This window comes from Pituophis catenifer, unplaced genomic scaffold, assembly GCF_029215685.1.
Source record: "Pituophis catenifer annectens isolate HBS135680 unplaced genomic scaffold, rPitCat1.0.hap2 SCAF_3, whole genome shotgun sequence".
Classification (NCBI taxonomy): Eukaryota; Metazoa; Chordata; class Lepidosauria; order Squamata; family Colubridae; genus Pituophis; species Pituophis catenifer.
In genome coordinates this window covers 110,704,978-110,719,557 of record NW_027256883.1, presented here as the reverse complement: position 1 = coordinate 110,719,557, position 14,580 = coordinate 110,704,978, and the positions used below count along the sequence as shown (strand labels likewise).

The 14,580-nt window shown below is 44.1% G+C and overlaps 1 protein-coding gene across 1 annotated transcript in view; it reads right to left on the bottom strand.

The window, feature by feature from the left end:
• The window catches only part of PAPPA2 (pappalysin 2), a 150,459-nt gene that overhangs the window by 52,837 nt on the left and 83,042 nt on the right, over positions 1-14,580 (bottom strand). The window contains exon 13 of the mRNA XM_070939233.1: positions 14,003-14,213. Coding sequence (XP_070795334.1) covers positions 14,003-14,213 — 211 coding nt within the window. The remainder of the gene's footprint in view (positions 1-14,002; positions 14,214-14,580) is intronic.

Sequence of the window (14,580 nt, the reverse complement as noted above, 5' to 3'; positions counted from 1 at the left end):
ATCGGCTTGCCAATGGCGAAGCCATAATAATCGTCTGGAAGTCACGTTAGAGGCCAGGGCCCTGGAAGCGAACTTAGCCGCATTAAGGGTTGCATCAGCAGAGTATTCTGCTGCAGCAATTAATTTGTTGATGTCCTGGTGTAATCTGACATCTCCATGGGGAGCTCTTGCCTGCATTTGACGCAGCCACAGGAGGGAGGTTCTATTAAAGAAGGAAACTGCCGTAGCTGATCTGATTGCCCAGGCAGTTGCTTGATGTGTTTTACAAACTGACATCTCAACTTTCCTATCCTCGGTCTTCAGCCCTTCTGCAGAGTCTGAGGGGAAAATATTGGAAGATGCTAGATTGCAAAGGGAGTATCTACTGTAGGCAACTTAAGCATGTCCTCTACCTCCTGTTCTACAGTGTACATCTTTTTGTCTAATCCGCTGGGATTAGACAAGGACCCAGGTTGAAGCCATTGCTTCTTGATAATGTCTATGAATAATCTGGGAGAAGGAACAGCGTTCTGGGTAGTGACCGGTTCTGTAAATAATCGAGCATGGGGATCCTGCTCAGCCGAGCGGTCAGATACCCCAGCCACAATCCCTAGATTGGCCGTGGTTTTGGCCTTGTATAACAAGGTCTTGAACATGCTAGGGTTGAAAAGGCCAGTGAAGGCTGGTTTGTCTGGAGATCTGCCTTTGTCTTCAGAAAGATCATGATCTGCGAATTCTTCCTCCTCCCCAGTATAAGACCATTCACTGCCCTGAGAATCATGAGGCGAGTGAGGGGCCTGGGAATAAACCCTATTCTGGTGGGCCTGGTGTACATTGGGAGTGGTACCAGCTGAGTCAGGAGCAGGAATGCCCCTTCTAAGCAGGGCAGAGTCTATGCCCTGGGCAATGGTCTGAGCTAACATCTGGCAGAGTTCCTGGGAAAGAACAGGGGCCTGGTTTACCTCAGGGCAGAGCCCCGCCACTGTAGGGGTGAAAGTAGCTGAAGGAGCTGACCTCCTAGGTACTAGAATTACTCCCTGATCAGATGAGCCCTCTTCTGATATGGGAATAACCTCCACTGCACTCTCAATTAATTCAGTTGGAGGATCTGTGGTAATATCTGGAGACCAATTCAATCTACCTTCGTTTGAAGCAGAAAGAGGTGTATCCTGAATTGGAGGGATATTAGGCTCTGGGTGAACAATGACAAGCCTAGGCCTGAGGAGGCGTCTGCCTGCTTTTTTGCCTTTGCAAATTGTTTCTCTAAGGCTTTTTGCCTTTTTTCTGCATCCTTATCAACAGCTGTGGAAGAAGAGGCCTCGGATCTGGTGGAAGGCCCAGACTGAGCCCCAATTGCCTTACTGTGATCTGAAGAGTTAGCTCTCTTAGAAGCAGAAGAATGGGATGCAGTACTTTTGGAGTGAGAGGAGCTGCGATCCGCCATCTTGGAATGACAAGAAAAAAAAGGCAATTCAATTAGAAGAACTTACTAGGACAATGATTATAATAATGATATTATTCCTCACTCCAGTATTGGTAAATATGACGCCAAACTGACACACAAGTGTGTAAGCGCAATTTTCCACTGCTGTTAGGTATTAGGCATAAGACTGATCAATGACCAGCTCTAATAACGCTATGAGAGAAAGGCAGCAGTAATCAAATGGCGCGGGACAGACACAACAATCCCCAAACCACAAAAGGCAATAGCAGTAAATCAGCCAGAAATGCTAGGCCCAATCACCACACTCACGTGGCTCCTTGCTGTTTCCGATAAAAAAAAAACTGCTAATTAACGATCCCACGACGGTTTCTGAAGCGTTTGAGGCTTTCCGCTGCGTTTCTGAGCTGTTAGGAGCCGAATTTGCCTTTAAAAAGATCACCTCCGCTGTGCTGTTAATGGCGGCAATTAGGATTGGCCCCTGAGGCAAGAGATTAGCTCCGGAGCTAATTAGCTCCATGGAGCTCCTGGCGGTTGCTGCGCACCACTGGGAAACACCTCAGGCTGTTAAGAGTCAAGTTTTAAGAGAAAAGGGAGAAAGAGGGCTTCTTTTGTGGCTGGCAGAATATTTTAAAGAATGTTTCTAAGACGGAGAAATTTAAAGCAAGTCTCTTTAGGCCGACTGAGTTGAAACACTGAAGGATCATGGGAGAAAGGCGTGGCTAGGCAAATTCAACTCAGTCTCTGGCCAACCAAGCTAAACTTGAGCCCATTGCTTGGACTCTCCAAGCAGCACACAGGAGATCAGTATGAACAATATTGTAGGAAAAGGATCCTGTTGGCTTTTTCTTTTCACATGACCTCTCTAGAGCAGACTTGGCTTTGCTTTCAGAAGGAAGGGAGCCATGTTGCTTCAGAAAGCAAAGATGAAGGCTTGCTTTATTTGAATCTTTATCCAGAGGAAGTACCTATTTTTTTATATCCATGCTACACAAATGGTCATGTATTACACTGAAGGACAAGAAGCATTATTTTTAGTGTAAACCTGACTGCAGAGAAATAACAGCTACTCTTAGTGATCCTAAATGGGAAGAAAGTGAAAAAAATAATCTTGAGGGTAAGGTACTATTTATAGATAGACAGCAATCCCCACTCCCTTCTAGCACTGCAGATGTTCTCTAATCTGCAAGAAAAAAACCAATCTCAGAGAGCTTGCAAGGACTCCACAACAGGGAAATAATTTGAATAGTTAGGACAATATACTTAGCACCAATTCTGCTGGACTGCCTCATAGCTTCCTTACGTTGAAGGATTAGCACTGTTCTCAAGAGTCATTTTGTAGAAGTTGCAATAAAGAGAACATGATGAACTACTGTTTACTCTCCTTTAGTTGCAACTAAGTCAAGCGCATTGATTTAATCAAAGCCTGAATCAAATCAATTTAACGTGACCTAACTAACCAACCTAACTAACTAGATGTTTGAAAACCCTGTTATTACTTTATAAAGAAAGAAAAAAATCCAAGAAGAAAGTTTATCTGTCATTGATGGGTTACCAAAAATTAGTGGATTGCCTTTGTAAACAAAATAGAGCTATTAGGTTAAATATGGGAGATGGCTCTCTGCAGAATGAAAGATGCCTGCACCAAAGGTAGTAATTTGTTCAAGAAAATACAATTCAAAGACCATATACCATATTTTTGGCGTATAAGATGCACCTGCATAAGACACACCTACCTTTTTTGGTGAGGAAAAGAAGAAAAAGAAATCTCCCTCTGCCTCTGAGTAATTTTGCCTCCTTGCAGCATACAGCAAATAGCCTGCTTTACTTTCAGTTTCGTTTTCAGCATAGTTTGATTAGCACAAGGAAAAAAAAATCTGCTCCAGCAATTTACCTCTTTGCAGCAAGCAGCAGAGCCCTGCACAAAACAGCTGAGAGCAAATCAGCTGAGTCGGGAGGCCTATCCAATCAACTTGTGCTAATTAGGCTGTGCTGAAGCTGAAAGGAGATGTTTTTTTCTTGCTGTTTGCTTGCAAGGAGGTAACTGCTGTGAGGCACAGGCCAAAGGGTGGGGGCCAGTGGCTACATTAGGTGTATAAGACGCACCTAAATTTTCACCCCATTTTAAGGGGGGGGGGGAAGGTGCATCTTATACTCCGAAAAATACGGTACATTTTCACACCTCTTTTTCTGATGTCTGACTTGAGTTCTGAAAATAACAGTGGATAAAATCAAATGTTTGGCAGATTATTAGACAACAGCAGCAGTTCACATACCTTTGGATAGTTCCACAGGTCAAATGGCTAAGAATCTGAAACCTCTTAACTCCAGGACCAAATGTATACCACTGTTTTCTGAATAACCACAAATATTTGTCTTTCTCATCTCTCTGACACTCTACTATTTTCTCTTAATTACATATGACATAGAATATTCCTTTTTTGGCTTGGTTCAGATGGCTGGGTTCATAACATATTGTTCTTCTGCTAATAACTGTCTGTATTATGTGAGCATTTGTCTTACCTCCTCCCCTCCAACACCACATCCTGCATAAAAGATCCCATTGTGTCCCTAATAAAAATGATTTAAAGAAATTCCATCTGCATGGCTAGCATATGAATAAAAAGTATTTTGTTTGTATCAGCTATTCAGTTGTCAAAGAAACATTATTTAAATATAATGATAAAGAGAAAATCAAGGATACTTATTCACAAACCATTGATTCTAGGCAAAAGACATAACAAATCTCATGACATAAAATGCATGATTTTTCATACTTCAACATTAATTACAAACTGCTGGAGCTCACTGAATGTTCAATAACTATGCTTACAAAAAGTTATTGAAACTGAATGCTAAAGAGGAACAGTATTAAAAGAGGAAAGAGTGGATTGAAGAATTAAAAAAATTAAAATGAAAAGCAAAAGATTATTTATGAAAATATAAACAAGAAATGTAGTGAAATGAAAATATAAAAAAAATAATGAAACAAAGGGGAAAAAACAACAGGTAATGTTGAGCATTTTCCAGTTAACATAATGAGTAATGTTGAATTAAAACAATGTTTCAACGTTTTCTATATATATATATTTTAATTCAGCATTTGCTTCTAACACAAACCAGCCATTAAAATTTATTTTAATTTACTCCCTTGAAAAATGTATGAGCCACTCTTTAAAACAAAAAGTTTTCTTCGGGCAATTTACAAGCATTTTTTTCCAAGAAATACAGATTCAGTTCCTGAAAACAACATTCTTCTTCAATTGTTTATTCCCAGAACCCAGTTTTCAGATCTTTATTTTATTTAAATATTAATCATCTGCCCTATTGCAATGACTCTGAGGAGGTAAAGTACAAACAAGAAAAATAAACTACAACAAAATTAATAGTTAAGAATTTAATATAGCTGTAACCGGAGTCTACAAAATTCCATAGCCAGAGTCAAGAGGGAACTCTTCAAATGGCAACAAAATATCACCATAGCCCAAAACTCCCACTGGTACCCCCCTAAACTATGGTCTGCTGCAAAAAAGAAAACTCTTGACAAAATTTTAATATTCTTGAATAGTGAGATCATAATCTGGTTAGGGTTTTAAAAATCAACCCTTTCATCTTAGATGTAGGCTATAGGACTGAAACCGATCTTTCAAAATCCATTTGGGCAGTGCTTTATACTTTCTTGAGTATTTGCCAAAACTGTAAAATCAAGTTCTGAGTAGATGGAAGGTATTCTTTCCTTCGTGTACTTAACAATGACATTCTTGAACAATATGTCCATGAAAAAAATGCCAAAAAAAAAAAAAAATTAAAATCCTTTTATCTGCTCTTTTGGAAGTCTTTTCTAATTCTACACTAAACTTGACACCTTGTAAATTATGTTATAAATGTCCTTGAACTGTTTTATCAGCTCTCTTAGAAAGTCATGAAGGTTTACTCCAAGACAGGACAATGTTATTATACATGTTGGAAATAAGTTTATTTATTTGGTCAATTTCTATCCCACCTTTTCTTCAGGAGTTCAAGAAAGTTTACACGGGGATCATGTGAGATGAGTTGAGAAACAATGACTGGCATGCAGTACATTTCTATAGCTAATGATGGACTTGAATCAGGGTTTATCCATTCTTAGTTCAACACCTTAAGTACTATACCACAATGGCAGTCATTATGGACTGTTCATAGATTTTTCAGAAAACAACCTGAATTTGTATAGCCATCCATCACCAAAAGCAATTATGGGCAGTGTTAGATCGGCGCTGGAAAGAAACGCGACTCAGCTCTGGTCCGTTCAGCTCTTTATTAGAATGGTGAAAAACAGACTGCTGGCAGTGGTTCCCGAGCCTCCTTATATTCTGCTCGGGCCAGCCAGCCAATGACAGCTGTTCAAACTTCCCGCCGGTGGAAGTGACCAATCCCCCGGCGGATGTCCTTATAAGGACATAACACCCCTCCCCTCTTAGTCCTCAGCCAATCATTCTGTGGCGTACGTGAGTCATGTAGTCGCGCAGGTAGGCGGGACGGACAATGGTCCTACCTGACCTGCGTGGTACAGTTCGTTCTCCGGTGCTGCTCCCAATGGGTCTGGCTCCTGCTGGTTCTCGTCCCCCCGGTGGGCAGTCCCGGAAATCGGTTGTTGAGTGTGCGGGGCCTCGCCTAGCGCCTCCGGCTGGAGTGGCCGGCTCGCCCCGTGGCTGGTGGATTACCTCATCACTGCCGGGATGATGTTGGGTCGGTTCCTGTCGTTCGTCGCGGAGTCGGACTGGACAGCTGAATCCCGGTAGGACCCTTGGTTGTTTCTTTTGGTCTCTGGCTTGCTTCTGTGGGCTTCCCCGGTCGATGGTGGCGGGGTCCCCTCCTGGCTGGGGAGCCCTGCTGGGGTGTTGTAGTCCTCCCCTGCAGGGCTGGCGTTGGGTCCTCTCAGTATGGTGGCGCCAGTCGACATTGCTGGGGTGGTGGTGGTCGACTCTGCCGGGTTGGTGTGGATGCAGGGGGGTGGATGGTTGATGTCCTGCCTCGCTGTGCCGGTGTAGGTCTCCCTCATCTGGCTGGCTGATGTCGACTCGGTCGGGTTGGTGTCGGTTTTCCGGGTCGGGTTGTCCCCGGTCTACCTCGTCCTGGTACTGGTGATGCCATGTTTCGGAGGGTCGCTGGCCATCGTCGCTGTTGGCTTGGTGCCTCGTCCCGCTGGGTCGGCCCCGGTCTACTGGGCTCTGGCTGCGCTGCTGGCGGTCATCCCCTTAGCTGTGAGGTTGCGGACCTACCCTGTGGGGGTGAGGTAGGCCTATCTCGCAGGGGTGTTGTAGGCCGACCTCATCTGGGTATGGCAGGCCTACCTTGCTGGGGGGTGGTAGGTCTACCTCGACGGGGTGTGGCAGTCCTACCTCGTCGGGGTGGTTTCCTTCGACTCCCCTCACCCTTTTGCGGAGTTGGTCGATGTGCCTTCTGCATGACCAGCCGTCATCCAGCTCCACCTCGTATGATCTTGGGCCCGTCACTCTCCCGATCCGACCCTTGATCCACTTCGGCTGGCCCTGAAAGTTGAGCGTGAACACCAAGTCTCCGCTAGCGAAGCTTCACGTCAGTGGTGTTAATTGGCTTGTCTTTCAGGTTGTACTGTGGATGGCGTCTATCTAGTGGTGAGCGGAGCCTTCTCCCCATCAGAAGCTCGGCTAGGCTTTTCTTCGTTGTGGCGTGTGGTGTGATGTGTTGTGCCAGCAGGAACTTGTCGATTTGTTCCTGCCAGTCTCCTGGGCCCATCCTGGTGAGCGTGTCCTTCGTGAGCCGTACCATTTTTTCTGCTTGTCCATTTCCAGCTGGCCTGTACGGGGCAGTGAGGGCATGCCGGATGCCTTGACTTGCCAGGAAATCCTCCATGGTCTTGGCTGTGAGTTGCGGGCCGTTGTCGGAGACCAGGACATCTGGCAGCCCGTGTGTGGTGAATAGGCGGCAGAGTGCCCTGATGGTGGCCTCTGCGTGGTGGATGGCATCGCGATGACCTCCAGCCATTTTGAGAATGCGTCCACGACAATGAGGAGGGACTTTCCGTTCATTGGCCCAGCGAAGTCGATATGTATTCTTGACCACGGGCTGCTGGGCTGCTCCCACTCTATCGGCTGGGCTTGAGGGGGTGCTGGTCTCGTCGCTTGGCAAGGGTCACACCTAGCGATCCACGCCTCTATGTCTTTGTCCAAGGCAAGCCACCAAACGTAGCTCCGTGCCAGCGCCTTCATGCGAACTATGCCCGGATGGCCGCTATGGAGGGTTTCTAAGGTGCTCTTCTGTAGTGTGGGAGGGATCACGACCCGGTCACCCCAGAGGAGGCAGCCATTCATGGTGGCCAGTTCGTGCTGCCTCCGTATGAATGGGGTGAATTCTTCACCCACTCTTCCAGTCGGCCAACCCCTCAATGTCCATGAGAGTACCTGTTTGAGGGTCTCCATACGGTGAGGCGTCACACGTCAGGATCAGTGGGAGCGACTCATGGTATTGGATGAGGACGCTGTCGGAGGAGAGAAGACTTTTGATTTTCCGGAATGCTGCCTCTTCTTCCTCTTCCCACTTCCAGGGTACCGCCTTCCCTAGCAGGCGGTGGAGCGGTTCAGCAACGGTGGCTTTCTGGTTCAGAAAAACACTATAAAAATTCAGCAGACCCAGAAAAGCCTAAAGCTCCGTTTTTGATTTGGGGGCTGGAGCCTCGTGTATAGCCCTGACCTTGCTTTTGGTGGGGTGGATGCCCTTGCTATCGATTAGATAGCCCAGGAACTCGACCTCCTGGACCCCAACAACGCATTTGTCCCTTCTAACTCTTAGGCCCTTCGCCTGGAACCGCTGTAGGGCAAGCCTGAGCCGTTCCATCAGGTGGGCTTCCGAGTTTCCAGAGATTAGTACGTCGTCGAAGTAAGGTACCACCTGAGGAATGCCTTGGAGAAGGCGTTCCATCATTGATTGAAAAATTCCCGGGGTGGCGCTGACTCCAAATTGGAGACGGTTGCACTTAAAAGCCCCCCTGTATGTGACGATTGTTTGTGCCTCCGCAGTCCTTTCGTCTACTGGCAATTGCTGGTAAGCCTGGGCCAGGTCCAGTTTCGCAAAAATGGTCCCGCTGCCAAGCGAATGCAACAGATGTTGCACCACTGGCACGGGATATGCGCTCTGCGGCAGTGCCCGGTTGATGGTACACTTATAGTCGGCGCAGATGCGCACAGATCCATCATGCTTCATGGGAGTCACAATGGGGGTCTCCCATGCCGCATGATCAATCGGTTCCAGAATGCCCTGGGCAATTAGTTTATCTAGCTGGGCATCCACCTTAGGCCTGAGGGCAAACAGAACTCTGTGGGGCTTGAGCCGAATGGGTACAATTTTGGGGTCTAAATTGAAAGAAATGGTTTCCCCCAGAAATTTACCTAGGCTCCCATCGAAGACGTCCTTGAAGTCCTCTAAGAGCTGGTCGAGTGCGCTAGCCTGAATTTTGTTGATTCCGCCAATCGTGAGCCCTAGGGGCTTGAACCACTCCACGCCTAGTAGGGTTGGACGGGCTTCCTTGACGACGGTGATGGGGAGGTCCTTGAACTTCACCCAGATGTTGGTCCGTCCCAGGATGCTGATGGAGTGCCCTCCGAAATCCACCAACCTCACTTGGAATGGCTCTAGCTGTTTCCTGGATAGCCGTGGTTGAAGTCTTTTTAGCTGGTCCCAGGCTATGATGGAGTACGGTGAGCCTGAGTCTATTTCCATGGGGCATGGGGCCCCTTCCACATAGATGGTCACGTGGAACTTGTCGGACCCTTCTACTGCAGCGTGTGCAATTGTTGTCTGGTGGATCCCTCTGCTCTTGGGGTGGCCGTCGCCGTCTCGCCGCGGGTAATGGGACCGTTTGGATGTCCTCTGGTATTCACGGTCCATGGGTCTGGGAGGCTCAAAACTTGGCTCTGCCGCCCTGCAGGCTTCCACAATGTGGCCCTTCCTCTGGCAGCGTCTGCAAGTTGCATCCCGCCAGCGACATCTGGCACAAGGATGGTCCCCTTTGCAGCTGGCACAACGTTCCTCCCGTCCACCATCTTGGGGTTTTTCCCGCCGTTGGGGGTCTTGTGACCTTATGGACAGCCATCTCAGAGTCAGAGTCCGACCCCGTGGAGGTCTCGTCCGATGATGGCTGTGGGTTCCTGCAGACCTTGTGGATCCCCTTGGATGGCTGCTGCCCTATCGGAGGACTCGGCGGCTGTGGCTTCCTCAATGACCTCTTTTAGAGACACTTTCTTTCAGCTGAGGAGCTTTTTCTGTACTGTGCTGTCCCTCATGCCGAAGACGATGCGGTCCCGCAGCTGAACGTCCACGTTTTCAAATTCGCAGCTGGCCGCGATCTTCCGGAGCGCCGAAACGAATTCCTTGACCGATTCTCCTTCTGCTTGATTTCTCTGGTGGAAGTCGAATCGGTTGGCCAGAGGCGTGCTTACTGGGGCGTAATGGTCCTGGAGCACTTCCTGCAGCTCGGACCACGGCATCTGCTCGATATCCAGCAGTGCCACGAGGTCCATGGCCAGAAAGAGAGCCCTCTTTCTGCTGTCATCTAGGTCTGTGAAGCCACTTCCTGCCAGGAACTGCCTGAAGTGAACCATGAAGGACTTCCATTTCTCAGTGCTCGGGTTGAATGGAGCCATTGAGATTTGTGGTCCAGACATGGTAGTGACTTAGCTCGTGCTTCAGCTCTTTGCTTAAAGTGGCAGTTGGCTTACAGCTCTTCGTCGGTTCTTCTCTAGTCCTTCGTCGCCAGTGTTAGATCGGCACTGGAAAGAAACGCGACTCAGCTCTGGTCTGTTCAGCTCTTTATTAGAATGGTGAAAAACAGATTGCTGGCAGTGGCTCCCGAGCCTCCTTATATTCTGCTTGGGCCAGCCAGCCAGCCAATGACAGCTGTTCAAACTTCCCGCCGGTGGAAGTGACCAATCCCTGGTGGATGTCCTTATAAGGACATAACAGGCAGTGTACAACAAAGCTAAAACAGCGAATAAAAACAGTTATCATCATTACTGTAATTATAAAAAATATTTTAAAAAACTATAAAGACAGAATAAAACAAGGAAATATGTTGATTGTTGTTATGTGCTGATGATTTACAGTATGTCTAATGGGTATTTATATATATAGTATCCTATACTGAAATTATTATAGACATGTACATACAGTACACTCCTGTTCTACACAAATGGAGCTATATTTCATATTTACCCTCTAGGGAAGAATTTGTAGAAACTGGAGATTTACCTGGGTTTCCTGTGTATTTAATATCTTGGGTATCTAAGAATAACTATTCCAAGGAAATTTGTTTCCTTGTTTCCATATGTAAACATATCAAATTGTTTATTTATTAATATTGATATATATTGATGGTTAATGGTCTGACAAACATTGTTATGGCTGCACATTTTTCTACTACTTTGAGTTAGGAATCAGACAGTCATTCAATACTATACTGAAGCATAAAATATCACAATTAAAAAAATAAAATCTTCCTCCCCAAATGCAGTCCTACCACCAGATAATGTGACTCCACCGTTTTGCAATTCCAAGCCCCTCAAAAAGTACTTTGTAATCCAAGGAGACCAAAAGGTTGCCAATCCTTGCAATTAAATAATTATAAATAGAAAATTAGCCAAACAGGAAGTAGGCTATGCAAAAGCTATTTCTTCCTACAGTTATACTTGTAGATTTTTTTTAAATGTGTACTATCAGAACTTCCAGCTGCAGCCAGAAATAGGGTAGCACAGAAACAGGTTTACCACTAAAGTAAGTTCCTATTACGTCATGTTTAAAAATTCTTGTACAAAAATTAAAATATGTTTAGCATTCCCAAAACCTAAGCAACGTATTTTACTAAACTCATTTAAGTTACTGATTATATATTTCCTCAATAGATTACCACAGTTTTTTTCCTCTTACTCCTGCTCTAGATAAGATTTATTTAGACTCCTCTATCAGAGAAATGTGTCAACTCAATCTTGGATGCAATCAATCATTTAAAATCCTTTTAGCCTTCTCCTTCAAACATCCAGATAATATTATGACCAGCCATATAGCAAGAGTACATCTCTTTACAATATAGAAATACATTTACATTGCAATTTGGATCTACACCTGTGCAATTTCTTAATGAATGATTGACCTGTCAATATGTCTCTGTGCCCTTGCATATGGATTAATGATTTCAGTTTTCAGAATGTTCACTCCTGGAATGAAATGCACTGAGATCATACTATATCTATGAAAATGTTGTTTTTTTTATCTTCGTGAGCCATTTTTATAATGCAATGACACGTGCCATAGCTTCTTACACAATATAAAATCCCCTCTCTTGCTTCTCCCCCAGGAGATTAACCGGAGGACTCAGCTGATCTTTAGCTGGAGCTCTCGAGATTCTAGCTACTAAGATAAAAAACCACAGACCTCAGACAGCAATTCTTTAAACCAAAGATCTCAAAATGGAACACTTCCTGCATCGTATTTCCCTTATGAAGCAGCTTCTTTCAAAGCCCAGCCTCACAGCTAGTCCCTCAGTTGTTTTGAGCATTGACAGTGTCTTAGCTTCAGACCATGAGACTATAGCTTATCATCAAGTCAACATTATGTTTACATTAATCCTTTGGGTTCACGATCCTAAAATATTAAAAGTTTTAAAAATTAAAAAGTTGAGTTGCATCCCAAAACTAACTATGAAGTTACAAACATTATACTATTGTAACAAATGCTCTAGAAATGGTTAGACCTTTGTTGCAGCATCTTACAGCAGGTGAAGGTTAAAATATTATTAAAGACATCACATGCAAAATCTAACCTATTTTAAGTCCTGTGAATGTGCCCTCTCTGAAATTCACACAACATTCTAGCATATAAAAATACTAGCTGTAGTTTAAAATGATAACATTAAGAACAAAGCTAAAGAGTAAGAGAACTAGTATGATGTAGTCCTTACTGGGTTGGATTACAGGTAGGAGATCAAGTTCATCCTCAGTCAATGAAGCCCACTGGGTGACTTTGGACCAGAGGTTCTCTCTCTCAGCCCAACCTACTTCAGAGGCTGTGGTTGCAGGGAAAAACAAGAGGAGGGAGCACTAGGTAACCTAGATTGAGCTCCTGATTGAAAGGTGGGATACAGATTTCCAATTAAATAGTATTTAATAAATATGGAGTAAGGAAGTGCAGCAATTGCAACCTCAAGAACTGCTTCCATTGTATTAGTTAGCCTTCCAAATATGTTGTCGGCATGGGAATTACTGTCTGAGCAGATTATACAACCACAGGAGCAAAACTCATCACATGTAACTTTTTGACATCACTGCCAATTATTCAGAAGTAAACTCCAACCAAGTTGAGTTGAGTTAATTAAGTCTAAGAGGGCTACATGTATGGCAAAACTTCCACACCTGAAATCATAGTCCTGACAAGCACCTAAGGAAAGCAGCAAAATGTGAAGTTTGCCGTTAAACAACCTTAGAATTTATTTGCAATATGACTTATTCAAGAATGTATTATGTTATGAACATCTTCAGCAGAATTTGTAATAATTGCAGGTTCTTACAGAAAATCTGGAGATGTAAATCTAGTCAACATTTGAAAAGGAGACCATATACATCTCAAAGGAAGAGTAGCACAGTGTATATATGGAGAAAAGTTCAACTTGAATTGAACTTCAAATTCAATCTACCAGCATAGATGGAAAAATTTATCAAACTACTTGCATTCATAGATACTGTACATACAGTATGTACTAGTGTATTTATTGCACAAATAATCCAGACTACACCTGACTGACCTGAAAGTATACTTTGGAGCCATAGTAGAAAAAGGGCAAGTTGTACAGTTCATTAGGAAGGGAACCACCAATGTAACAATACTCATATGCAAATCTATGATGAAAGCCCATTTGCCTGCAATACTGGTCACTGTTCCTCAAGAATATTATATAACTAGAAAATATACAAAACTGTGTAATGTTTAGGGAGGGTGGAGCAGCTCTCCTGTGAGGAAAGACTCTAGTAGATGGAGCTCTTATTTTGGAACAAGGGTGAATGAGAACACAAAATCACACATGGTTGAGATAATATGGAGAGAGCTTTTCTCCCTCCCTCACAATGTTAGTAATTGAGGTCATCCACAAACTAAATGCATTGATATTCAGAACCATCAGAAGTTAATATTTTATGAGACAGTGCACAGTTAAATGGCAGCTAATGTGGGTGGCTTAAAAAGGGTTCACAGAGGAATAGGCAATTAGTGGCTTACAAATATTTACAGCAATTTATTACTCTAAATAACACCCTAATTCTACTGTTTTTTAACCTGGGTTTATCAGTCTTTCAAATGCATCCAGTTGGCCAACTCGTGACACAGAATGCTAGACTAAAAGGACTTCTAGCCTGATCTCTCAGGATTCTTCTTATGTTCTAATAATTCTTCACATTATAGGGATGAAACAAAGTAAACACAATTCTACCTCTATTTTCACAATGCTTAGATTTAAAACTGTGCTAAATTTTATTTCAGCTGCAGTAATAATTAAGAGGCCCATGTGTTAGCCTAAATTACCTGTGTCTCTGGCAGCCATGACCTTCATGCTCTGGGAGACAATTACTTGGGCTGGAAGTGTCAAATAGCAAATGGGTTCGCAAAGCCACTGCAGAGATGCTCACAGAGAGAGAGGAGAAGTTGAACAAGGCATAGGTGATTTGGTGGGAGGCAATTTTTCCAGTCATGTTGATGACCAGGGGATTCTGCTGACATGACAGCTCTGATGTAGCTGAGAGAAATTAAAAGAAAATATATTTTTTAAAAAATCATGGTGAAATCTCTCTAAATTAAAAAATAGGTAAGAGTTCCTGGAATTTTTTTGTGGGGCAAGGGTGGGTTTCACCATAGGGTGGAGGAAAAACCATAAAGCTTGAAGAGCTATAGTCTTCACAACTTTGCCATTGCAGCATTTCTTCTCTTTTCCTCAATGCAGAGCAATGGTCCCTAATAAGAGTGCCAGGGTGGTGGGGCACAGGAAAGTCTATTCCTGTCCCACCTCTTAATAGAGGGAAAGGGAAGAGAAACAGTATGTTAATATTGCCTAATTTAATACATTGGGATTTCAACTGCCATCTGGGAATCAATAAATTTGAAGA